At 35.7% G+C, this 27,711-nt stretch overlaps 1 protein-coding gene across 1 annotated transcript; it reads right to left on the reverse strand.

Annotated features, from left to right (window-relative positions):
* Nucleotides 1-1,712: 1,712 nt before the first annotated feature.
* ICE2 (interactor of little elongation complex ELL subunit 2) lies at nucleotides 1,713-27,457 on the reverse strand. The gene is made up of 14 exons (XM_009480283.2): nucleotides 27,414-27,457; nucleotides 24,498-24,765; nucleotides 23,221-23,340; nucleotides 21,453-21,587; nucleotides 20,979-21,095; nucleotides 19,100-19,259; nucleotides 16,930-17,114; nucleotides 15,477-16,434; nucleotides 13,194-13,372; nucleotides 11,610-11,739; nucleotides 6,109-6,193; nucleotides 5,931-5,981; nucleotides 4,615-4,873; nucleotides 1,713-2,155 (listed from the first exon to the last, which is right to left on the reverse strand). Exons 2-14 carry the CDS (start codon nucleotides 24,702-24,704, stop codon nucleotides 1,964-1,966), a joined length of 2,778 nt encoding a protein of 925 aa, XP_009478558.1. The 5' UTR covers nucleotides 24,705-24,765; nucleotides 27,414-27,457; the 3' UTR covers nucleotides 1,713-1,963.
* Between the last annotated feature and the right edge of the window lie 254 nt (nucleotides 27,458-27,711).

Raw genomic sequence — 27,711 nt, forward strand, 5'->3', positions numbered from 1 at the left:
TTCCATAGAAGTCTGGCAAAAGTTTTTACATATACAAACTGAAAACTGCTTTGAGTCCCCACAAAGAGTTAGCTATCTGGCAAAAATGACTCACAGCTAAAATATTCCTGTTATGAGAGGTCACTAAGTACATTTAGGATTTTGTATCAGAACTACTTGTAATTTGCAAACAGCTCTACCCCAGTTCAGCCTGTCATTAGCATATCACTGCAGCTAAAAGAAGCAGTGGCCAAGCAAAGAATAAACTGCATAATACTGTAAATATATCTAACAGTGGGGAAAAAAATAATCAGAAAATGTTTTGTTTCACAAAATGTTTTTTAATAACCATTGTTTAAGCCTGCTTTAAAAAAAACTGTCTTCAGGATTTCATAACAGGTATACCCCCGTAAACAATGTAAATACTTGATTTTTACTTTCATGACATTCAAATGTGTCATGTCAAGCCCTAGCGAGCAGAATGCTTGATCAGATGTGTGTACTTGGTAACTTCCTCAGTCCAAATAAAAGACTTGGAATAACATCTTTTTTTTTTTTTTGTGTATGTTAGCAGTTTAAGCATGCATACAAACAGCTCTCCAGAACATCATCCAAACAAAAACTGGCTCAGACATTTTGAAACAGTTGTTTGTGTTGTTTAAAAGGCAAAAATGGGAAAGAATTTATTGGACTCATTCTTGAAGCTTTCAAGAATTCTAAAAAAATACTTTTAATAAAGGAAGATGTAAGCAGAAATCCAGAAAACACAAACCAAAATCAATGACAGAGAATATAGTTTTCAAGCCTCAATTTCAAGGATTGTTTCTGTTGAAATTCTATTTGATGAAACACTGAAAATACGTACCATAAAATAGCTGTAATGCAGAGAAATCTTCCCTCACAAGCAATCATGCTAGTTACAAACACATCACACAACACAATGTGTTATATACTAACATTCAAAACAACTTTAGTTTTTCCACACAACTCTCATTCACCAGGAAACCACGTTATAACATTGCTTAGACTTTTCATAGACAGTAAGTATTCTCTTTTCCTAACTTCCCTCTGTCAGTTTGGCTCTAAATTTCAAGCAAACTACTGATGTGCAGCACAGTCTGGTTGGATTTTTGGAACGATGACTAAGGCCTTGATCCTATCACTTGCTCCTCCAGGCAAACCTTAATACCTCAGATAAGCTAGTGCGTATCAATGTGCAATCTGATATGAGATTTAGGCTGTAGCCATTCAGTATTACAGTAAATAACCGCAATATTAATTTTTGAAGACATGCCAGAATCCAAACAATTTTTGTAAATTGTTTTGGGGAAGTATAAAAATACGTATATTAACTGTTTAGCTGTACTCATAGGTTTCCTAGTGCAAATTTATGGCACATACTATTCAAATAAACACAGCTTTTGTTCCCCAAACCTCCTTTGTTACACCATCCTAAAATGAAAATGTATTTTTATAAGTAATTTAAAAACTGGTGGACACTGTGTGTTAAAAGGATTAAGTAATTAAATGCAAGTTGTTCCCCTTATGCACATTACACGAAGTAAAATATAATTTTAAAGTATGTCAGAATAAAAATCTGTAGTGATTTTGGAAGAATTAAGAAAGCTGAAAAGTTATTTTTCTTGTTGTTACGTGATATCAGCTATTGCTGTTGACCACTGCTTCATTCTTCAAGCTGTAGTTTTACTTCAAAAATCATGAGACCAACAGAAGACACTTTCGTCCCCAACCTCAGTTGCAGACACTTGCCTTTTTTTCTCTGACTGAATTTGAGATTTTCACTTGAAATGTGTCCACTGAGGTAAGAAAGGGTTAAATAAAGGTTTATAGAATGTTTCAGCTGTGGAACTGTTTCCCCTGCCAGCTTGTTCTGGCTCCTTTGAAGCTGCAAGAAAGCCTCAGATTTTTTGTTTCGTCTCCTCCTTCTCCAGGCCAGACTTATCACAGCATGGTTCAGCTATTCCTAGTTCAGTTGCATTTTGTTGTACTTCATTTTCCACTTTTTATTCATCATTCTTTGTTTGCAGTAATTCTTGTTCAGCTTCTTTGTAGCCACACCTTCATTTGTAACAGGCTTAGCTGGATTGCCTTTTGTTTCCATAGCTACTGGCTTTCCCTCACAGGGTGTGTCCGACTGTCCTTTTGCGCCAGTCATCTAGACACATATGGGGAAGAGAATAGAAAAACCAGGAACTAGAATTAATAGTCTTAAATCTGTATTAAGCACAAACATATACAACTACCTTCAGAGGACTGCCTTCTACTTCTTGTCATTCCAGCCAGACTCAGAGGCCACATCTGGACTGGGCGACAGGCACAGCTGGTCTTCCTGTCAGCCAGTGGGATCTGACAACAACTGCCTCTTTCCTGCCCATGTGCCTGGATTTCCTTCTGGCAGAACCCAAAGTGCATGAGGTAATTAGGAACTGATGCACAACTCTATTTTGCCTCATATGAAGTCAGGATGTGGCTAAAACATATAACTGGGCCTAAAAGCATCCCACAGTCCACTAAACTAGGCATAGTTAGCATGTGGCTTTTACACAAACGAGTAAATCTATCCTGAAGAAAAATAATGCTTGAAAACTTTCTTACTTTTAAAGTGTCGTACTACCTGTTCAAAGCATCACAGCTGAAAGTGGGATCTTTGGGAAATTGCCAAAGCATAACATGCATCACTTATTCACCAGCATAAATTACAAAGCAGACTGGATTCCTAAAAAATTTCCACAACATTTCTATCAAAAGTTTCTTCAGATGCAGACAATTCTTCTGCTCATAATAAATTCTATTCTGTTTTAAAAACAGCAGCAACAAAACCCAGATGCTTAGTGACTTTTAGGCTATATTAATTTTTACTTTTCCTAATGACATCTGGAAGGGAGATGGCATTCAAACATCTAAAACATTTTATTTCTTTAGATTTAACTGCACTCTGAAGAAATGCAGAATATAAATGCTCTGTGAGGTTGTTCATTTTCCATAAAAACGAGTAAGGCATCCACACACAATTTCATATTTATGTCTGAGACACAGAAATTGTGTTTTCCTAAATTAAGGTACTCCCATGCCTCTAGACAAAGTATATATGCCTCTATACAAAATAGCATATTACTCTTATTTTAGAAACAGTATTGCATGTATATATTGTTACGAATGTTTCACTGTACAGGGAATAGCATACTGATGAGAATTTAAGTTTCTGTATGTCAGGGAAGCCACCTGAATTGCAATCAAAGTTTCCTCAAAGGTGAATGAGTTCAGAGCAACCGGAGACAGGTGATCAATAGCAATTTGTCTGACTGAGCTAACAGAGAGAACCAAAAGGAAACCTTATTTTTGCTGCAGAGAATCAGTTATCCTTATATAAGCTTCATTTAAAACTACAAACAACCAAGAACAGATCCAAGATGCTTCAGCCTAGCCGCTGAAATCAGGAATCAATAAATTAAGACATGAAAGATTTCAAAGAGTGGCATGAGGGGACTGAGAAAAGTACTTAAACTTTCAGTAAAGAGTAACATTGTTTGGTTTTCTGTCTTGCCGTATGATTATCCCACACCTAGTAAAATAACCCAACTGTCAGAGCTTTTTACATTGTGTGGCCAGTTTGTTTACAACCTCTCTTGTCTGCATGAGATTTCAGGTATCAAATATTACAGCTGAGTGCTCATTGCCATCCCCACAGAGGAAGCACTAATCTGGATCCCTTCTCCTCTACCTGGCTACTTATTTTCACTAAGCTGTTTAGAATTTAGTATCTTAGGCCTCCAAGACATGTCAGTTTCTGCTGAAATAGCCCAACAAGTTCAAGATGTTGAGATCTGGGGGAAAGACAGAGGGACAAATGGAGATGAAAGTGGGATCGAAAAAGCAGGAAAAACAGGTTAAAAGGTCATTCCTGAAATGGTCTGAAGAAGTACATCAACAAAAACCACCATCATCGAGGCAAAATTAGAAAATCCTTATAAATGCAAATATTGTATCTTTTTCAGCTGTACTGCAAGCCTATAAATAGCTTTTAATTAAGCCTAATGCTATGTTCTTTTTGCCGTCCAAAAGTATTATTAGCTCACACTGAAGATTCAAAACCTTCATTTTGAAAGGATTTTGGAAAAAAATCAAAACAAGTGTATTTAAAAAAAAAAACAACCAACACTTCATGTATCACAGAACTGTAATAAGAGCTCAGTGGAACAGACCCTGACAGCAGAATGCACCTTACCTGATTTTACCTGTCTACAGTTGTGCTAATCATCTTTACTCCTACAGTCATCAGAGAGAAAATGACAACTCTACAGCATGAGTCCTACAATCTACTTAAGAGGCCCATCCTGGTGTGGAGAGGCATCTTACAAAATATTCCATTTCCCTCTGTTAACAGCACAACAAGCTTAAACGTTGTTTTTCCAGTGTCATATTTAAAGCTAGGTATCTCACCGGAAATATTTTTCAGGAAAAAGGAACTCCTATTCTTGGTAGTGGATCCAGAACTCTAAAGGGTCTCTCTGACCCCCAAAGATGACAGATAAATATACTAGCTATATATCCAATGGACTGAAATAGATTGTTTCAAAATTGCTAATCTGCTTTTCCATCAAGTGTGATACTGACCTGCTGTTTCCACATGGCCTCCTGGGGTGCAGGGGGAAAGGTGCATGGAACTCTTCCATGATGCATGTGATAGGGCAAAGGGAGGCTGGGATCTAGTGGCACCCATGGGACTGAAAGAGTGGCAGGTGCAGCAGGCAGATCGCAATGAGCTTTATGCAAGTTATATGATGCTCTTGTCGTCTTGTCAAGAGAACTCTTGTAGATTGCAACTGATGAATCTCCTGCAGCATGAGTCAATAAATAAGAGCCCTCCTGCAAACTAAAAACATAAAGTTTGAAATGAAAAATATTATTTAAATGTTTATGTTTTATTTGATCAGGATAGCTACTAAGTTCTTAATGCAAAAGCAAAACATCTTTAGATATTTACTTATCAGTCACTGTTTTATAAAAAAGCTATAGACAAAAAAGCATGAATTAAACGGTATTGATAAATACATACTAATTCATGTGTTTATAATGTATTTGTAATGTACATAATTTGTAATTTATCATCAATGTATAGATTGTCACATTCAACAAAACATTTAAGCATACACTGAAAACCATCCATATTTGGCAAACTATAATTCTTCAATCAGCACATTACAAAGCATAATGCATATACGGACACAGACACAAAGAACAGGCATGCTTTAAATACATCCAGGATTAAACAGGTTTTCAGGAAGATAAGTGTCAACCAACTATCAAAAATCTTAGTCACAAATCACGAAGCTACAGAAATTATCAAGTGCAGGAAAAGTCTTCTGTAATTCGAATTAAGAGTCTTCACACACAATGCAAGAAACATGCTTCACAAAAAAATTAAAAGATGCTTGCAGACCTAAAGCCTTGAAGTAGCTAAATAAATAAAGAAAAGGAAGGAGCAAGAGAAAGGTTGCAATGTTGTACAGGGAAAGACATGCGCTGTTCTAAGTCAAGCTAAGCAGAAGAGAACACAAACAGTATTGTTTCTACAGATTAAGCAAAAAAGCAGGAGTCCAAATTTTAAATATCAGCCTACATACGTAATATTACAACTCACTCCTGTGAACTGTTTGATCAGCTCAGAAGTGTCCAGTCTCCTCTCTTGAATAAGTGGTTCATAAAAACATAGTTCTTATTCTTTTGCATCATTTATACAAAACCAGTAATCCTAACACATTTTTACACAGTACTGCATTATGCTATGCTAGACGTAAAAGAATCTGTAAAGTATTTTATGTGTCTGAAGAAATAAGAATCAAAAAGAGTAGATAAGCATTCTGTGGAAGAAATAGGATGACCTGGGTAATGTTGCAAATAAATACAATGAACAAGAGTGGAGCACTTACTCAGACACTTTCTTCAAAATGTGATGAAGGATATTTAATGAGTTTGCAGGCCTGCAGGGGGGAAAAAGAAAAAAGAAAAAAGAAAAAAAAAAAAACAAACCATCACAAAAGTAGTCACTTGCAAGACTTCTTAGGGTTTCAAATTCATTGCTAAAAAAAAGCTACTAAAAATACTCACTTAATCAATCCAAGTTTTTCTCTTAAAATTTCTGGAGAAATCTTTTCTAGCATAATAAGCTTTGATGTAAAAGCATCAATACGTCCTGAAAAATATTAATTCAATTAATACACTAAAAATAAAAGAGAACAAATGCAAAAGTGTAATTTGCGGACCTAATGCATTTTAAAAGGAATAAAACCATTTTGCTCTTTTACAGCATAGGACAATGAGAAGTATTTATCAATGTTGCACAATAACAGAAAGTAAAATGTTTAGCTGCTCTAAGTACAGACATCTGTATTTGGGCTGTCTTGCTAAATCAGGGACATGCCCATGATTCCAGCAAATCTTACATCTGGGGAGATGCCTGGGATATACAACCTCATTTTGCTAGGGCCTTAATCTCATCAGTTAGTTTGTATCTTCTCAAGTCATTTTGATCCTTATCACTATGCTTCCTCACTGGACAGATCATGAAAGTTTATCTTTTACAACAAATTTAATATACTTCTTTTTCTATTCTGATACGTTATATGAACAATTGTGGTGTTTGATTTTCTGGGGATTCTGTACCTTCGTCTCTTGATTTTTTTTTTCCCTCACCTGAAAAATTACAATTTACAACTCAGGACTTGTTCATGGCAAATCATTAAAAGACTATTTGTCTTTGACATAGCTAGGAGCAACAATTCAAAGCACTCCTCATCACATTTTTAAAATAAAGGCTGACAAGAACAGTTTAACCCATGTTTTCATGTGATAAGTAATAAAGATCATTAGCATAGCTTGTACACTGCTGTGGTGATGGTGCCTTACCTTCCAGTTCCCTCTCACGGTGAGGTTTTCCCAGAAATCTGTTCTATCCCAGCTCCCACACGGAGGATGAGGAAAAGGCAGCACAATAAAATACGACCTACTCAGCAGAATTTACTGCCTTACTACAAATCTGCTCTCTTAGGAAGTGTAAATGCTTCAATTGTACAGTTAAAACAGCTAAACCAATGCATTTCACATTCCAGGCTAAGCATTACTAGGAATTTGTTATGTGATGTGTAACAGGACCAAGTAAGAACCCTCATTTTAAAAAAAAAAAAAAAAAAAAAAAAAAAAAAAGGCGCGCACCAGGACAACTCATCTTTTTTAAACACTGTACATTTGTTACTTTTCTTGATATCAGTGTTTTGTGCAAGACTAAGCAGCTAGGTTTAACATTCTGCATTGCTGACTAGATGAAAAGAAACTTGAAGTCATTATTAAAAAAAAAACCAAAAACCCTGTGTTTTCCATTCCTTATCAGCCTCTCCTCAGATCAGAAAAGGAGTTCTACATTTCTAAACTCATCGAGAGCATACCTGAGAAAATCTGTGAACTACTCATACCTAATTTATATTACTGTATCCTATATTTGAGAAGTGACTGATTGAAAACACTTGACATTCAGTAAGTTACCCATACAGTAAGTACTTCTTTCCAACCCCCTTTTCAAATAATTTTTATTTAAAGGCCAACATTATCCTATTCAAGTGAAGGTAAACTATTCTTTCTGCAGCAAGTTTTGCTTAGGCACTTAACGCAAATAAGTGAATAATGGTCAGGGTAAAATGTTCCCATTAATCAGCAAAGTTTATCACAACTTTATTTACTGCTTAGATCAAGTAAAAGTATCTTATTTGAGAAACATGTAACAGAGATTACTCCCTTTGCAGATGCAGGATTTCCTATCTGAGTAGCAAGGGGACTTAAATCAACAATCGAGCAAGGTGCTTTACTAGCAAGAGGACAACAGCACTCTTAAGTTTGTTTGATGCTAATAACTCTGCTTTTGTGCAAACAATCACTACCTTCTTTGAGAACATGCAAAATAAAAAATTAAACTTAATATCACACCTTGCAATTTCTGCAGGAGGCCATAGTTACACTTCTGTTTTCTTATCTCCTGAGCTGGCAGCACTCCTGAGTCACTGTGCTGAGCTATGAGATTCCTCCCTCAGCCACACAGAGCAACACAACACTGAAGAACAACACCGGACAATTATGGGGCAGAAACCAAGGTCCAGTGAACTTTCCATCCATACTTATTTGGCAATACAAAAGATTGTTGAGATGGTGAATTAAGTTTTTTCCAAGATCCAAGAACTCCTAAGCAATTTAAGACTGAGGTCTGCTACAAGCCGAAAACTTCAATTTTAGAGGCTTTACTTAAGATCTATAAAGTCTCAGAACTGTCTGAACAAGAATGCAAGTTGTAGGTACTGTGTTAGTAACGGTAAGATCAGTTTTCAAACAGTAGTTCCATACCTGCATGCTCAGGCTGTGGGGTAAAAAGAGCAATAAATCTATGGCTCTACTATGGTTGATTTATAAATTCCTTTATTATAGGACATCATATTTCACATAAAATAATTCAAATTCTAGCACGATCTGAGAAGTCAAGTCTGTCTTTCTGTTTACACCAAACACATGATAGCAGTAGTCTTCTTACTTTGAGGTATCAGATTAATGAAAAAGAATGAGAACTTCAGCCCATTTTAAGTCGTCCATAATACAGGGATGTTCTCACCCTTAGAGAATTGTCCCTGAAGTCACAGGACAAAGCAGCTTTCTATTGTGAAGAGCCATCTAACTGAACCGGGACACTTGGAACACTGTATTTTTCACAGCTCCCCAGAAATACAAACTGAAAGGCAGAATTTCACAGCTGCCTTCCAGTATTTCTCGATGAGAGTGGAAAGAATCCCCAAGTAGAATATGGTAACAGTTTCCTATTAAAAGCTGTGGTAGACGCTCTTTCATAAAATGGATCATTTACTTCCACGTATGCCTTTTTACCTACCTCTATTAGAAAGTATACGGCAGTACCAAAAATCTGCAGTCCCCAATTTGCCTACCTGAATAAATCACATCATCTGTCAGTATCAAAAGTTGGTGACATGCTGAGAGTCCAACTCCATATTTGCAGCAGAATTTTTTTTTTTTAGTGGTGGGAGGGGCCTGCCCCACATGCTGGGACCACTAGTTTACTGTGCAGGACAGTGACAACCCGCAGTAATCCTGTGCTTCCTCGGAGCACACAAAAGGAGGACTCCTGTGGACCTCAGCGTTTGCTGCTGGAAGAAGCGCATCCAAGAGCTGACAGACATACACCACTGGAAGAACCAGTGTTTCTCAACACCAATGACTTTTTCTCCCAAGCACGTGAACAGAGAGAACATGCTGGAGGCCAGACCACTGAAGCCTGGAGCCTAGGGCTCCACGCCCGTTTTACAGCTAGCACGTATCTACAAAGGAGACACTGAGGAACCCCTGTATCAGAAGGGGATGGCTGTTTATGCCAGAACAACTCCTGCAGCACACAGCCTGCTTTCTCCTACACTCCTGAGAGCCTCTATAAAAAGGGGCGTTGGCTGGATGAGCTGGCTGCAAACTTCTGTGTACCACCCATACTGTAACTGATGGGAGGTTAGACAGACACGCATTCTTTCAGTTTGTGTACTTAGTAAGCAGATTAACCCCCTCTCTACAGCTTCGCTATTTCCTCACACTGCTTGTGACTCTGGAAATGTTAATAAAAACGTTGATAGAATTTCCTACAGGGGGTTAAATTTCAGTGCAATTCAGTATACTGTTCTGATTGTTTAAAAAAAAAAAAAAGGAGAAGAAATGCTTCAGTATTGTACGTTAAGATATAATTAGAAATGGAGAACTGTGTGCATAATTATATCTTTGTGAGGATTTTTTTTTTAGAAAAGGAAAAAACCACAGCAAATATTGCTTTCAAAATTCACATTTAGAAACATAATTTCCATTAAATACGGGCAGCAGACAAAGATAGCTGCAATCAGCAAAACTATCACCTCAAATATATTAGATTTCACATAAACCTTATAATTCTATGGTAGGATGCAAAGTTTTGTATGTAAAAATTAGGAAAGAGAGAACTCAGCATTTCTAAAATAGTATTCTGATGTGAGCCACTAACAGCAAAAGTGTAATTCAGTGCACAAGTGGAAAGGTTAGGCAACCACAAGGCCACAACTGCTGCCCTAACAACCATAAAAAACAGAGAAATTTTTCTATGACAGGAAAGCGAGGCAGTCCCCACTGCAGAACATTCATTCACTGTACAAACACGACTGTCCTCACTCCATAGGAAGTGCCAAACATACTCTACAATGCATTTTGACTAACCACTTTGTTACAGATTCTCCCTTTTAAAACCTTATTAATTACAAGGTAATTGGTATCAGAGAGGTCTCCATATACTAACAGGGTTGTTAAAATAATCTGGCCACAATCTTTATATGCATCATTTTCATCTCTACAGAACATATGTATCCTAATAGACATAGACTTTCCTGACGTTTAAAATGTCATTGTACAAACACGAATACAGCATTCTCTACAGGACATCTGTTCGTGAAACTTTCCTTAAAACGCTGTATTCCTAGTGTGCTTGGTTTATGTGATTTTGGATAAGCAGCCTTTACAAGTAACATATCCTTCTGCTAACATTTCCATACTTTTTATCCCTGCTTTATTGTCTTTTTATTTTCTGTGCTCTGAATTACAGCTGTCATCTCTTCTACACAAGATTCATAGCTTCCTACTTCATTCTCACTGAATGTATGGTACTTCTCACTCATAGATTCTATTACATTATCTCCTGTTTCCATCTGCTGCACTATACAGGACAAGGAGCATCAAGACCATCCCTTTGACAGGGATGTTTCAAGGCATATCACATATTAGGAAATTAAATTTCATGGATCAGTTAGATATGGATGATTGAAAACCTGGAAAATGTGTTTAAGTAAGATCATCCAGTGTTCAGAACCCCTGAGGAATATCATAGCTATGGAAAGGAGTTTTCAACAAACTTATGCTATGTATTTTTCTTCTTCCTGTTAGGAATTTCATTTCTGCAAAGCCAGAAAATTATTTCCAGTACCTTAGATACGAGACACACATACATTGTTTTCAAAGCATGTAATTTCTTATTTCTGAATGACAGAACTTGGTTTAGCCCCATCTTGCTTGTCTTTCCTCATTCTCTTGTATCTTATCTGTCTACATGTTATCAGTGTAGAAATATGAACATTATTGCTTGTTTTCAAAGAAAAATAAGTAACATTTGACCTTTTCCCATCCTGCAAGCTCAAAGGCCAAGGAATCAGTATCTTCTGAGCCCCATACCTGATCCCCTGTTTGTCTTCTATTTTGCTATGTAGTAACAAATTTAAAGTGATTTCACAAAATGTTAAGATATATTTATAGCTCACATTTCATCAAGAAATATTGATACTATTTATCTAAAACCAAAGTTGAAATATCCTCATTCACCACCTAACAGAAATTTTAGACGAAATGCTTATTTAAGATAAAAGTGAAAACCAAAATTAGAAAGTTAAAATAAATAAGGACATATGGAATATACCTTTAAGAAATATTTTTCTCTTCTGTTAATTCTATGAATATTCAGACATACATATTTCTTAAGTGAAATCAACACATGAACTTACCAATATAAAATAAGGATTCAGAATGCAACATACTCTCTGTCCACAACTGACATACTTCACTTTCTGTAAGAGCTTCGACACCATAATAGGCTTGGTATTCTAGCTTTGGCAACAGGAATATTGGAGTAAGCTATAAAAGTGAAGATACAAGAAAAATCAGCACTTGCTGTCCAAAGAATGTCCACAATTGAACTACATTTTGTAGCTGGTAATCACCATAGTCTTCCACTGCAGCTGAAGCAACAAAGACATTTCACAGATTTTGTCTGATGGCTCACATTCTATGAAAGCCACAGTACAAACTTCAGACTACAGAGACTCTATATAGAGGAAGGTGAAATGGACAAAAAAAAAAAGCCTAGGCACGCTTTTACAAATAATAAAATTTTGCTGCTAAGTAATTTTTCCATGCGACTACATTAATTTGAAGTTCACACTTCTGTGCTCTATTGCCCTCTGCAGGAATTTAAGAAAAAAATACATTACTGTATTTCTGATTTGCTTATTACTAGTGGAATCCTGCCATTTATTCCCCTTGTCAGAATCTCACTTGAAATCAGAACCTAACGCTTGGGCTTGCATTTGAAATCAGAGGTTAACCTTTGCATGTTAACACTAACAGAGAAAACAGAAAATATAAGCCTCTTCTCACTGAGAAATCACAGTTTGACTTTCTGCAGAAATTTTAAAAAATAAACACCAGTGCTCAATTTCTGATTAACAAACTAAGCAGCTATTCACAGCCATTTATAAGCAGCGGATCAATAGCAAAGAGATAGTATTTCTTCACAATAAGATTCTGAGCACGGAATCTTATCAAGTAATCAGTTACAAAAATCTATTTCCCTTTCAACAAAACATAAACACCTCACAAAATGCCTGCCTACCATAATTCTGGTACTCTTGGGAGGGAGATACCACATCAAATTTGTTGAATGATTCAAAGGACTCTTGACAAAATAATAAATTACTGAAGATCCCAGAATAAGCTTTCCTTCTCCTGATGTTACGAGGAATATTTGGATCACACTTGCATTTAAAGCATTTTATTCCTCAAGACAAACTATTTGCTAAGATGTATACCATAATATTTTCAAGCAGAATGAATAGGATCTCTTTTTATCTTTAAATGTGTCCTCTGTTGTTCATTCTATCTCGTATGTCTCTGCTTAACTAGGCATAATAAGCAAGGCTGAATCCTGCTGGAAAGTATTTATGATCATGAACATTCTCAAAGCCTTGGGCCAAAAACCTAATTACTGCATTAACTTTTAAGAATAGTTCAAACTGACATTAGTTTACATGAGTATAATTACCCATGCATATTACTGTAATGCAGTTGTAGTAAGAAATGCAGAATCACAGTTGCTTATCTTCTAATCAAGTAGGATTAAAGAGATCAGAAGTTATTCTTTGCTCTCTTTGTACAGCAAATATTTACTTAAAGACAACATACACTGTAGAGTTACAATTAAATCCACTAATTGTCTGAGTGAAAATACAAATGCTATGAAGGACTGGGAATCCCAGTCAAGCACAACTGTTTAAAAAACAAAACAAAAAAGCTAACAACAAAATCTGTACCTTTTGGGCTTTTTTCTTTTTATGGTGTCGTGGCAATGACTTCACTTTTTGCACGCTGCAACGCACAAGTAACAACAGATCATTCAAACTGAATAGCTTATACACAAGGTTACCATCTTGAGGTGCTTTATATTCTGAAGGGTCTTCTTCAAGCATCTGAAGTTCATTTGGCAGCTTTCCTATAGAAAATAAATAAAATGGAAAATGACAAGCTTGCACATTATTTAACATGAAGCTAATTAGTTTTTTTTCCTCTTGCAGTGTATATATTTTAAAATAGGATCTGTTTTGTTTCCTAAGATTTTGGGGTGAAAACCATCTCATTAGGCACAAGAAGTCACTTATGTATTTAAAAAAAACCAAACTACTTGGAAAATGTCCGCTATAACTTAAAGAGTATATTTTTAAATACTCCACATTTTATCCTAATCATTATATTTCTTATACAAACAGAGCAGTGAGACTCCATTCTTGTACAGATGGAGTTCAAAGGCTGGTTTTTAAGCCACAGCCACTCAGCACAAAGGAGACAAATGTGTAAAAAATTATTTACAATGAATGCCTCCTGAGAGCCGCCATCCATTTATCAGTTACTGAAATAACTCAAGCCTTAGGTTTGGATGATAGCATAAGCTTCTGTTCCAAATTGTGTTTGCTTCAATTTCAATACTAGCATATCAAAAGAAACACTTAGTAGATCTCCAAGCGCAGCTTTGAGGTAGGTTAACAAACACTCCTGTATCCCTTAGAGATATTTTAACAAAACATTTAAAATAAACAAGAATAAACTCCAACTTGTTTAAGATTATTTATTGAAAATTTATCCAGTTCTGTTTTTTGCCCTACAGATATGTGGAAATATGTGTCAAAACTACAACTACAAATAGGTATTGCTGTAGTGCTATGAATAAATACATTTAACATTAACTTTAGAGTTTATGTGCATCTTTGAATAAATGTATACTGTGTGAGACAGTCATCCAAGTGACCAGAAATAATTTTCTGTTAGTAAAATATTTAACTTAGTTCCAGCTTTCTGCAAAAAAGACATGCATAAAGGTTTTTATCAGCTTGCTATAGAACTTTCAATTTGTAAAATTATGCTTTCTATTCTTTCACAGTCACACTTCAGCATCTTAGCAATATTGATTTCACTACCTCTGTTAAAAAAGAAAAAAAATCTCTATTATCAAACACCTGAATTCCATACTCTGGCATTTTAAAAGAAGGAGAAATAGAAAGAGTACCTCAATCTTCAAACTGAGGGAGGACATGTGGTCTTTTAGCGACTACTACAATTCAGTTAAAGTGATAAAAATGTAGGAAGTGATAACACAATTTCAACTAAGACAGAATTAGTTGCGTTGACTGTTTCCATTACAGATTAAGTAATTAATTAAGAATTAATTCCTATGTGATCAAATGCACAGCTAGTCAGAAAATAGCAGCAAAACATGTTTTCCCACCAAAAAGCATCAATTCATTGGAATTAAACATTTGAGAAAAAGAGTATCTGTCCTGATGCAACCTGCCTGGGTTCCTGTCAATTTGCCTAACACAATAAACTACTTCTAACTTCAGTTTCCCAGAAGCAACTCAGGCACATGAGAAAAACCTCAAAGTTCACGATCCCTAGGATCTTCCAGACTTTTAGTTCTTGGCTGTGGTCTGGGTATAGCACAGGTTCAATTTCCAGCTAAATGCCTGAAAACTTGGAGAGGTGGCTTGTAGTGAGTCCTCATTAGTCTTCTGGAACAGATTGCTAGGAGCTAAGAAACAGCAACTGAACTGGAAGTCTCAGAACTTAGACACCCAAATTTAAAGTTTTCTTTCAAGTTTTAATTGCATAATTTGATTACATTTCTCTTCTACAGCAAATGTAAAATAATTCAATTTTTCACTGACAAGAAACTTTTTGCATACAGACTACTCAGATATTTGAATTTCTGAGGAAAAGTAACTCATTTCACTACCAACTTATTTCTTTTCCTTGCTTAAAAACCTTGTGTATAACAATTTTTTGTTTCTCTAAAGTAAAACAGTATTTCACATTCACCTCTGTGGACAAACTACTCCCCAAATTCTCCCTTATACGTGCAAGAGTAATTCTCACACAGAGAAGGTATTGTTTAAAAAAAAAAAAAAATTAAGTCACATCTCTAAATAAATGTGACAGAAGTACTATTAGGATTTTCTTCAGATGAAGGAGTTAAAATGTTTTCCTGTTGAATTTTACTGAAAATTTGAAATTTTACTCTTTACACTATGAACACAATTACTTACTCTTTGGCACTCCCTGAAAAAGCCAAGTCCAGGTATTTCTAGATGAGCCGCTGGGATTTGAAGCAAGGGCTGGCACAGTTTCCGTGCTGGAGGTCACCAATGCTTTTGGAGATTGAGACACATGGGCTGCCATAGCGTTAGAATTATCACAATTCACCACTGGCTGCTCATGACCTTTTTGGGAAGGTGACTTGAGAAGTTCAGTTTGCATTTTCAAAATCTGTCCAACAGGATCAAATTCTTTGGACAACTTTCTTGTCGGCTTTCTGGAGGCACTTCTTCCCTGATCCATGATATCTGAGCAATCAGTCATGCTTGTTAATGGAATCTGTTTGAGGGAAGGTGATTTGGCAGTCTCTGCTGAGGTACGAGAAACAGCGTTTGGTACAATTGTTTTGCAACAATCAGTGGTTTTACATTCTGTATCAATGATCAAACGCTCTTCATCCGTGTCACTACTGCACAAAGAAGCGTAAGTCTCATTTTTTTGTGCAGTATCAGACTCTTTCTTGAAACTAACAGCATTAGATAGGGTATTTAATTTTGTTTCATTGCCCAATACTTCCTTGGTCATGACATGCTGTGCTTTGTTCAGTCCTACCTCCTCTGTATTAAAGCTTTTATGAGATGAATTTTCTTCAGGGCTGAAGCACAGAATGCCACCTAATGATGGAAGCTGCATGCTGGCACATGCTGAAACTCCTTGCTCAGAAATGGTGTTTTTCTCTTCTTCACCTCCACTGTTCATGGTGGATATATTTTTCTTCCCCATTTTTAGGCCATGTGATAAAACTTTAGCAGTGTTACTAGCTGTAGGAAAAGTACTTTCTATTTTAGAAGTCCTTGAGAGCTTCACAGTTGCTCCAAAAGTTTCCAGTTCTGTAACATCATCATCAAAGTCCATCCCTGTGTCATCTGGAAGAGGAATCTTCCTGTACTGGTAGGTATCAGAAGACATCTTAACACAGGGAGGAAAAGATAAATTAAAAAAATAATAAAACAAACAAAGCAAGAAATAGAATGTGTTAGTCACAAATGAGATGTTAAATTGAAAACATGAAAAATGTTCTGCTATGGTATTTTGACTGTTGGGAGAGAGGGGCAGTAATTGAAAAAAAAAAAAATTCCTGTGTTTAACACAGAGTATCTTAAGTCCTAGGTGTTGAAAGGTCTTTCAAAAGAGAAATAAAGTTCATAAAACTTTTCCTACTTAAATAAACTGATCAAAATACATTTTAATGAAGTAAACATTAAAGCTGAGATGCCCATGTAATAGAAGCATTTAAAGGAACCAGACAGACATTTTAAAACATACGGTCCGTAACTCAGCAGTAGAAAAAAAAATACCAACAGAAACCTACATTTTCCTTCATTATCACGGAACAAGTAACTTTGGAATTATAACATAGGTTTGTGGGTTGGTTTGTTTTTAAGAAGAGGTGAAGCTACATACATCCCACTGAAACAGACTGTCCTCAGCTGGTTTGTCCATCGATACATCAGAAATTGAAACGTAAGATGTTTTAGTTGCTAGGAAGTCCATTGGAATTTCATGGAAGATTTGGTTCCTCTCTCTTACTGTCATTTCCTTTCTCAGCAGGGGTGAATCAACATAAACCACTTTAGCTGGTTTGCTACCTTTTCAAGAACGGAAAGAGACTGAGTATATATTAAATGAAAGGAAAAAAGATTGCCATATAATTTAAATAATAAATCTTTCAACTTCCAATTATGGTCAGATCCATTCCACATTAACACTAGAAGAAATGAAAAACTATTCTCTCATTCATTTATGACAGAAAATAAAAGTACGTCCAGATGCAGTGTGAATTATTAGGATCCTGCAGCAGCAATACACACCACATTAACAGTTAATCATATTTTAAATGCAGTCCTAAATAGAGAATTTGTGAAATAAGAATTTATGAATCATCATTCCTTATACTGCATTATATCATCAAATGTATTGTTTTCCAAAAAGATCTTATCTTCTTTTGATGAACCTTCCCCCCGCTATTGCCCAAAAGCGATGGCTGCAGTTTATATTTCTTTTAATGAGTAACTATGTCTGGCCTCTGCTGCCCCACTCTTTTGTTTACACCTTAACACACTTACACATGAATCATTCACAGATTCATCCAAAGTAACAGTGATACCCTGCCCAATCTTAAACAGAAAGCAAAGGCACATGGTGAACATGATATCACTGTTTTAGAAAAAACACTGGATGAAAAAAATATCATTAATGCAAGAGGTGGGTTACAGAGAAGGTGGAAAAGGAAGGAGAGGAGAAACCCTTCCAGAACAGTATATATTGCTAACATATTCCGGATGCCCTTTAGGTGTTAACTTTGGATCTAAAAATTAAGTGTAAAAATTGTAAAGCTGATATAAAAGGAATCAGGCATGTCTTTACATATACATGTAGGAAAGTGCAAAATTTGTAAGATTTGCAGATATTTGACAGCTTATTTACCACTATCTAGAAGTCTGCTATACAAACTTGTGTGAAATGCACACAACATGGACGTTCCAAGACCATTATAAATACTCATAATAAGAAGAAAACCCCTAGTGTATTTAAAAAAAAACCCAACAAAACAAAACAAACCCACAAAAGGTAACAGGAGAAGAAATCTATATTCATATTACTGATGGAGTGCTTAACAACTGAAATATAGCATTCAGATGAGTTAATAATTTTATTCAAAACATTTTTTTGTTGCAAACGGGAAAAGTGATCTCCATGGACATTAATTATTTATTCGTTGTTCTATGATATAAATAGGTCCTTTTAATTCCAGAAAATGTTTGCTGTTTTTTCATAAAACTTCAGAATTTGTCTTTTTTAGCTTACTGAAATCAGTTCACTTGATAATTTTAACAGCTTCAGCAGTTGTTTTCTTTGCAAAAGCAGAGCTTACAGTTTTGAAAAGCAAAAGGACATTTAACTGATTTTTTTTTCCCCCAAGTGGAAAATAGCTGTATGTCCACATTCAATGTTAATGGCGGTATCTCTAGAGGTTGTTACTATTCTCAGTAACAAGGTGGAACAAGGTGTTGAAAACTACGGAATGACCTTGCTATCAGCTTTCCTCCTTAAAACCAGAGGACGAAATACAGCAATGGATTTTTTAAAGTTCATTTTTTATGATAACTTCAATTAAACTAAACATTTTTCTTTACAACACAAAGGTCCCTGACGCCTTACCAGACAACAGCTGAAAACTATTAACTTCAGATTTTTGCCCTTTAAAATGTGTAAACTAAGTCAGTCAAATTTTATTACTTTGTTTGATTCCTTAAATTAAAAACATGGAAGTACTTAAGAGAAACTATTTTCTTATAGCTGCATTCTAGAGTGCAGCTTCTTCAGAAAAGGTAAAAATCTGAGCTTATAATTACAATTATGATTTTCATTAACCTTAGCTGCTTTCTTGCTTAAATAAAACCAAAATTAAACTATTCTATTATTGCATGAACTAAACCACACTACTTTCTACCTTACCACAGCTGGTTTTACTGGATTTTCTAATTTCCTTCAGTCAGCTCAAAAAGGATTATGAGAATATAAAGGTCTTCATGGACAAAACCGTAATTTTTATAACAAAAACATACTGTACCTGCAACAGGGATCATTTTAATACAAACTGGAATTTCCCATTGTTCCTTGTAGTTTAGTCCGTGATTATTCAGTAAAGTAAATAATGATTGATTACTTAAAACAACTTGAGGACAGTATTTCAAAGCAAGTTTTTCTGCATTTGAATCTGAACTAATATCCTAAACAGAAAAAAATTAAATTTTTAAAGGTTTTTTAAAAAGACACACATAAATTTAAATTCATAAGAAAAACCCAAAACCCAAACAAACATGGATTAATGCCCCCCACCCCCAAAAGCCCAAATACCACCACAGTGCCAGGCTTCAGAATCAAAGGAAAAAGCAAAAAATCGCCCTGAAGGTTTTTGGCTGAATCTTACACATCCATCTTGCTGCACAAGAAAATGTATCTTTCAGTTCATTACTATTAATTTGAATTACTAGATTGAATAGGAATTTGGATGATTGTGAAATATGGGAGTGCATTGCAGAAGAAAAAACCCAGAATTCTTATAGGTGCATTCTAGAGTGCTGCTTCTTCAGAAAATGTAAAAATCTGAGCTTATAATTACAACTGTGATTTTCATTAATTTTAGCTGCTCTCTTGCTTAAATAAAACCAAAATTAAACTATTCTATTATTGTGCGAATAATAATAAAAAAACCCCCAGATTCACTCACACATATATTACACATCTTCTTACGAGTTAAGTCATAGCACAATAAAGACATCTAACATTCAGTAATGGTTAAGACTGCACAGTTGTTTGAATACAGATTACATATAAACAATCTTAAAACAAACATAAAACCATGAAAAATACAAATTTAGAATAGAAATTATAAAATTATTAAATATTATGAGCACAGGTTTCCATGAAGATAAGAGGCTGGAAATGCTCATGAGGTGGGAGGAGAACATCAAGGACTAAGAAGATAATGGAAGCCCAGGAGCACTGAGGACCATGAGAAAGAAATAAGAAAAATCTAGCTATATTCTTTTTTCTGCCACCTGAGACATCATCAGAAATATTCTCTGTTTACAGCTATAACATCTCTTGAGGTGTATATATATATCTATATCAATCATTCTCCTGTGTCACGTCTGCTGCTTTCTTAAGCAGAAGCGTCTTTGCAATCACAGTGCCTCTGTTGAAAATTTGCTTTTTGGTATGTGAACAACCTCCTTAAATTAGTGGATAACAAATTATCTGGAATAAAGCAGTCACAAAAAACGAGTTCTATGGAATTAAAAACTCACTGATTTTCTCTGTGGAAGAGCACAAACAGAAACATCAGATATTTAACGGTAAGGTGGAATGGAATCTAAAAATTGTTCAACTCAGAAATGGAGTTTATGCTGTCTAGCAAAAGAAATTCCCAGGGTAAGCTAACCTAATCGACTTTTCAGAAAACTAGATTCTCAGGTATTTCTTCTTACCCTCAGGACTTCTTTCTTAGATCAGAAGCCTTTACACCTACATGCATTCATAGGTCTGTATACACACACACAAAAAGAGGCCAGCTTAGAAATTGCAAAGCAAAGTTTAAAAAGAACAACACCGTAATAAACAATTCTATCTAGATTTCACAGACAGCGTGTTCCAATTTAGGGAACTCTCTAATGAGTCACTGAGAGAACAGAGGAAGTCCCTTCAAGAGGCCAAAAGGTAATAACCCAACTTTTGAAGAGGGCAGCGTGCTTGCTGTAAATGAAATACTAAACAAATAATGATACAGTATGTGTTCCTATGCTATAAGATGGGTAAGATTTGGGGGGTGGGGGAGGTGTGTGTTGTTGGCGCAAGGAAGAAGAAACTTAATGCTGCCACATAAAAAGGACCAAATTGCTCTTTTCTACAAAATATGCCTTAAAATTGACAATAAATAGGTTACTTACACTGTGCATAATAGAAGCCTTTTTTTCTGGAGTTATAATAGATGTAACAGTTTTATAATCTGTGGGCAGTTGAACAGGCATGGTAGGGAAATCTGTTTTACCACGTCTTGCCGTACCCTTGAAGAAATCAAGCAGTATCAGATAATAGTTTTAACTGAAATCATGCTGACCCAACATTGCACTTCTTATAATGACAAATATTAAGAACTTATGCAGGTGCATTATGAAGTTATTGTTATATTAAAAAATATACTATTAATGTAATCTTTTTATTGCAAACATACAGTGAAGGGTGTTAACAGCCTTACTACCAAAATAATTTTTTCATTAACAATTCTAATTATAAATTATAACCCCTAACCCAAGCACTGAATAATACTTGCAAAAAACCTGAATCCTTGCATAACACAATCCAGATGTAATTCTACTTATTTGAAAATAACAGCAAAACAATAAATATAGGTAAGATATTACCATTACAAGAAGATTTTTTTCCAGCCTGAAAGTCAACTGTGTATGAAACTTTCCTCCCATGATACTCATGATCTCCTGGAGCGTGTAAAACTCAGGATACTTTTGCACATGTCCAATACAAGCACGTAATAATTCCTAACATTAAAAGAAGAAATAGTTTATGCATTCGTATCTTTCATAAGAATTTAATTTTAAAAAGCTTTTTCTGCAATTGCAAGTTGCATTTGCATATACCTTTCGCAGAGAATACAGATATATTTAGCAGATTACTGCTAACAGACTTGTTCAACTTTTCCAGTTAGAGGCAGTGTTACAGATACCAGTACAACTCTTTGATACTCCTACAATCACTGGTATCAGAACTGAAACATGTTCTAAATTCTCCTCAACCCAAGGCTAACAATGTATACACACAGGCTCAGACCAATCATAAAAAAAAAGTTTAGTACAGTCTGAACTGTGCTAAACCAGGTAATTATTTTCATTTTCATTTTATTTATCTCGGCTTTCAGAGGGACTAGTACTTTTTTGTGTTACTACCTAATTTACACTAGGCCTAGGTAAAAGTCACAAAGGTAAAGACATGGGAAGATTCTGTATGTGTTGAAACCTGCTTCCATGTCAACTCTAGATCCTAAGATAATTTTTTTCTGCTATCTGAATTATGTATTTAAGACATTTAGGTTTTATTTAGTAACTAGAAGGAGTTATTTCTGCAAGTATTGTTTAAAACTAAATACGTGCCTCCATTTAATTTTTAACTCAGGATATCAATTTAACTATAAATAGGACTTCAAGTTTGGAGACACATTTTGTGACCAGACAACAAGATCACTTAAAAAAAGAGACACAGGTGCAAGATATAAAATTACAAAGGCAATCCCAATTTTTGGAAGAAAAAGCAAGATTTTTGTCCTCATGCGTGCCCAAACCGTGTGTTAACGGGAGAACAAATTTACCTTGTGCATGAAAAAGCACGTAATAAGAAGTGTTGTGGTGAAATAGTAGCAATCCTTCTGAACTTAACTAAATGCTCTACTCCAGTAAACACACTTATTTTTCTGTTTTATTCTGTAAAAGAAAGTGACACAGCACTTACTAGAAAAGACTGAAATTTTAACAAAAAGTATGTAAGTAGGCCATTTCAATTAAGGCAAGACACTGAGGAAAACAAGCAAGAGCAAGTCAACCCACTGATGGGAAAGTTTAACAAACCTCTATTCTGCAATTCTTTTCCAAAAATGTGCTATTAAACCAAGAATGGTACATAAAGTTGCATTCATGTTTGATTTTAGAATCATCAAAGTGGATTATTTAACACAGCATGAACTTGCAGATGATTATGATTAAAGCCTGAGCAACCTCTGATTAAAGTGACTTTGTAACATGCTACTGTGGAGAAAAGCTTAACATTCTGTCCAGCAACGTATATTTAGGAGCGGCTTGTTAATGTAAATACATACTTAAAATACAATTTCTGCCCTCCCAAATATAAAGATGTCATCTACTTAATTCATGACTAAATCTTTGTACAGTATTGTAGTCAGTGACCGTACTTACATCATATCTTATCGGCTAAAATAAACCGTGGGCCAAGCCATGCTGGACAGCATAAGGGAAATGGCGATTTCTCATGTCTCATCCCAACATGGAACCAGCAGTAGTTCAGGGAACATGAGATCCCATGAGCAGTGCCTACGTATTTTAATCACAACTCCAATATGATTATTTAAGAAGGGAAGGAATTAAATGCGGTATTGGTAATTACCTCAGTATAACGTAGTGCATCTTCAGAAATGACATCATAATCTTGGGCGCAGCTTTTTGCAGCGTTTTGGGCAAATTTCATAAATTCTGCAATTTCATTGTTTACTACTTCTTTCATTTGCTGGGGGGAAGGAAAAAAAAAAAATCTATTTTTAGGACAGAATGGAATCCTGTAAGCTAGGTATGTAATCAGCAAAATGTCCAGAGAGGTAGCACAGGTGGTGGTATGAGGGAGGGCACAGATTCCACTTGCTGCTCAATTTACCAAGTCTTTGCATATGTTCAGAGTTTCATTAAAGTAAAAAATTTTTTTGCAAGGCCCATTTCCTTAAAAAAAAAAAAAAAATCCCAAAACAACAAAACACCACCCCCCAACAAACAGCAAGCTTCTTTTGATCATATGCTGGTGGTTTATAAAAAGAAAGGTTACAAGACATTGTTGGAGCAAGTTTACATGACAGAGCCACAACAACATCTGACCTCTGACTTTGTAAGCAAATACATTATAAGTAACAGCAACGCAGTAACGGGACATTCCCATTGTTACAGCATAAAATAAAGGAATTAGCATTAACAAGGAAGCATGGGAAACCAAATGCAATGGCTCAAAAATATTTGCTGATTAATTACATTATATAGGATTCAACTAAAATGATACCTCCAACCAACATGAGACATAGCCTTTCACTATTTGAACAACATTGCTGAGACTAAGCAGCAAGCGTCAACTTGTGTCTTTCTACTCCCATAGGCACTGATGTGGCAAGCTTAGAAGGTCAACACACAGGTCCCTTCATATGTTAATGAAGAAAGTTCCCATTACACGGTGCTGCCAAAGATCACATCAAAATGCATCCATTTCCTAACATCATACAAGACTGCTACATGCCATTATGAAATGCTAAAATCACAGTAAGGTCAACTCTTAACTTCCTTCTCTTAAAAAGATGTGGGGTTTTTGGGGGTGGGTGGGTGTTTGATCAGCTATCAAAGATCTACGCTTACCGTCAGTTGTTCAGACTCTACTAAAACCAAAACAAAACACCTACAAAAAACCCACCCACTTTCAATGAAATAACCAAAGGCACTTTCAATTTATATTAAAAATGTTATCCTGAATACTTTAAACCTTTATTACCATTCATAATACTACGTTAAAAGGAAATTATGACAAATTGAATTTAAAAACATTTTTGCTACATTTTCCTTAACCCTTTGTAACAAAAAAATTGTCTGACTCCCCGTGTGATGTTCATATGTACATTTATGCACACTTACCAGATACGTGAATAATTCTCTTTGATTTGCTGCATTAAGTTGAAAATGGGGGGGTTTTTTTGAGAACTTAGTCATTAGATATAAGTATGTTTTCTGCTCCTTCTCAGTCAAACAAGAGGTAAATGGATAGGGGAGTCTAGGTTCTGGAAAAGGAGAATCGTCAGTTGTACTTTTAGCCTCCACCTCAACTGGGTCTGCAGCTTGCATGCTACAAGTCTGTTTGTTTTCTGAAGAGTTTGCCACTGCCTCCACATTTTTCTTTGCCTGTCTGAAAGAAAAGTAATAAATGAAAGAATTTACACTTTCCACATAAATACTAGTATTTGTCAGAATTAATAAACGCAGTCATGCAAGCCTAAACTTCAAATCCAGTGAAATGCACGCTGTGACATACTGTACTACTCCAATTCCTAGTCTATGCCATAGGAATTTTCTTATTCTGAAACTTCACCTAGACAATCAGACTAACCCTTAGTACCACCAGCAAGTTTGCCACTGATTTAAAATTTTTTTTTTTTTTTTTAAACAAAACAGTGTATATATGAGTCTGTATACCCAATATTGAGGTGACAAGCTAAATATGAAACTGACTCTTTGTTCTGGAAACACCCATTATTAATGAAAAGATAAAGAGTCTCAACACTTCATCATTCACTGATTGTTGGTGTTCAAAAACAGTTTGCACTCAGAAATGTTTAACATAAGTCAAAGGTATGATAGTAAAGGAGAAAGACTGAACTAGAAAAAGCCCTTCTTTCACTGTATAAGTAGTAAATTAAAACTACTTAATTGTAACAACAGAAATTCCAGATTTCAATGAAGAAATTCCTAAAAACATAATACACAATTCAAGAGTTTCGTTTTCTAAACAATGCTGAAATCAATTGCCAAAAATAACATTAGGCTACAGCAAGAGGTGTAGCTGCCCTAACAACAACAAAGAAGTAACATTATAAAGTCAGTTCTTAAAATACCTCCAGTATAGGAAGGCCATCTTAGCCTGCTCTATTTAAAATAACTGTTCTTAAGAGCAAAAATATTTAAGGTTAACAAAATGAACATTAACTGCTGATCTTGGAAAAAGCATATTTTTAAGATATGACTTCAGCAGTAGAAAACATCTCAAGTGTTATTCAAACCCAGCAGTATCACGTCCACAGTTCTTAATAATACTTCACAGCTGTCTCTCTGAATAAGAGAATGTGTCCATCCTTGTGGCACAAACTGGCAAATTTAATTAAGCTGCAGCAGCGACAAGATGCTGACTCAGATATGCCAATGTAGGAACATCAAGAAATTCTAGCAGCTTAAATTGGCTATATTCAGCACCGAATGAAATGGCAGCACATCAAGATCATTTCAGTATGCAGTGCTGTCACAGTCTTCATCAGGGTGCAAACCAAAATAATCTGACAGAGCTTTTCTGTCCATATTTACAGCATTATACTTTATTTGAGCTGACGGCTTAAATTCTTCCCCTTCATTTTATCAGCAACCTTCCTTCACAGCTTCTATGGTGAGAGAACATACACTTTAGCAAATATCTATCAGAAACCCCAATATAAAAATTGACAAATTTCCTCCAGCTTTTACTTTCACATTTGCCCCAACAGGTTCCATTTCTCTCCCTCTTGACTTACGGCCACACAACCCAGTTCCATCAATTTCTGAATTTTTCTGGTTGCGACCTCTCTTCTGCCATAAATCCACTTCTACCATACATAACTGAACACAATGCCACTCTTGAGTGCAGTCATGTCTACTCCAGAAACCCTTTTTCTACACTGTTTAAAGGAATAATCCTACAGTAATATCCAGCATACCCAGCAGCGAGCTGTGAGGGCTGTGCTTATCTCTGCCAGTTCAAGGACAGTTGCTCCAACAGAGATGAACCAGAAAAGCCTTCTCTAGCTAAAGATGTGGGATATAGAGAGTCATGTGATGTAGACAGGTATGCCCCTCAAATGCATGTTCTCAGTGTCAGTTCATAAAAATACAGTAATTCCCCTTTAAAACAAATTATTTCTCCACATGCTGAACTCCCCACTTAGAGCACAGTACCTGCTCTGGTCTCCCATCTGCATTCTTTGTGGTGTGAATGTTCATCCACCATGAGACACTTGTCACTTGTACCTCCCTACCAGCTTAACAACTTCTTAAAAAACCCAATAGCCTAAATACAGTCCTCCAACCTCTGAAATCCAGCAGCATGAGCTATGCCTTTCACTATGTGAAAGAAATGTTGATTCTCCTTCTTCAACTTAAAAAAAAAAAAAAAGACATCAAAACTGCACAACCAATACTACCTGTACCACCTGTGTTCACACAATTTCATTTCCCATTCTTCAGCTAACACTCTATACAGTTTTTTCATTACTCAAGGAATTAATTGCATTTCCACTGCACCTAAGACACTGTTGAATCTATGTAAACAGTGTAGGCTACTTCCAAAAGATACAAGTAAAAAAGATTTCAATGTACACTATCATCAGCCTTCTACAAAGTGAGAAGACATGGACAGACAGCAAGACATTAATTTCTAAAAAGAATTAGGTCTGCTTCACAGGTTCCAGGATCCTTATAGTGACCAGTTAGGAGAGTGGGTCAAACTTCATCCCTCTTTGTTACCTAAGGCAAAGCAAAAAAACCCCCCCAAAATAACCCAAACCCCATCCCAAAACCCCCAAAATACCACCTCACCCATCCCAAAAGACACTTGAGACCACAGGTCACAACCTAGATCTTCCTGCTTTCTGAGGTTTCACAACAGGTAAAGGACAGACCAACTGCTGGACCAAGGAGTCAGTAACAAATCCTTGCAGACCAGATAACATACAGCTTTCCCCCAAAATGGTAAGGGTATGTATCAATAGGATGATGACAAACAGCACAAAATGAACACATAACAGAATATACCTGTTTGATAAATGCCATAGTTCAGAGAGGCTCGGAGCCAATGAATATTTTTCATAAATGTCACGTGAGAAAAATACTTCACTGCCATTTTTTGGCGAAATATCCCTGATAATTAAAAAAAAAAAAAAAACAAGAACATTGCAATACACAACAAGTTAAAGACCACATCTGCCCCTGAGAAGCAAAGAACAGAATTATTTATTAAGAGGAGGCTATCTACAGAGTGTTTCCACATTCCCTTTATGGAAGTTATATATGTAGTGTCTATTGGTTTTCAAAAGTAAAATACACATTCTTT

The sequence above is a fragment of the Pelecanus crispus genome, chromosome 7, assembly GCF_030463565.1.
Source record: "Pelecanus crispus isolate bPelCri1 chromosome 7, bPelCri1.pri, whole genome shotgun sequence".
Lineage (NCBI taxonomy): Eukaryota > Metazoa > Chordata > Aves > Pelecaniformes > Pelecanidae > Pelecanus > Pelecanus crispus.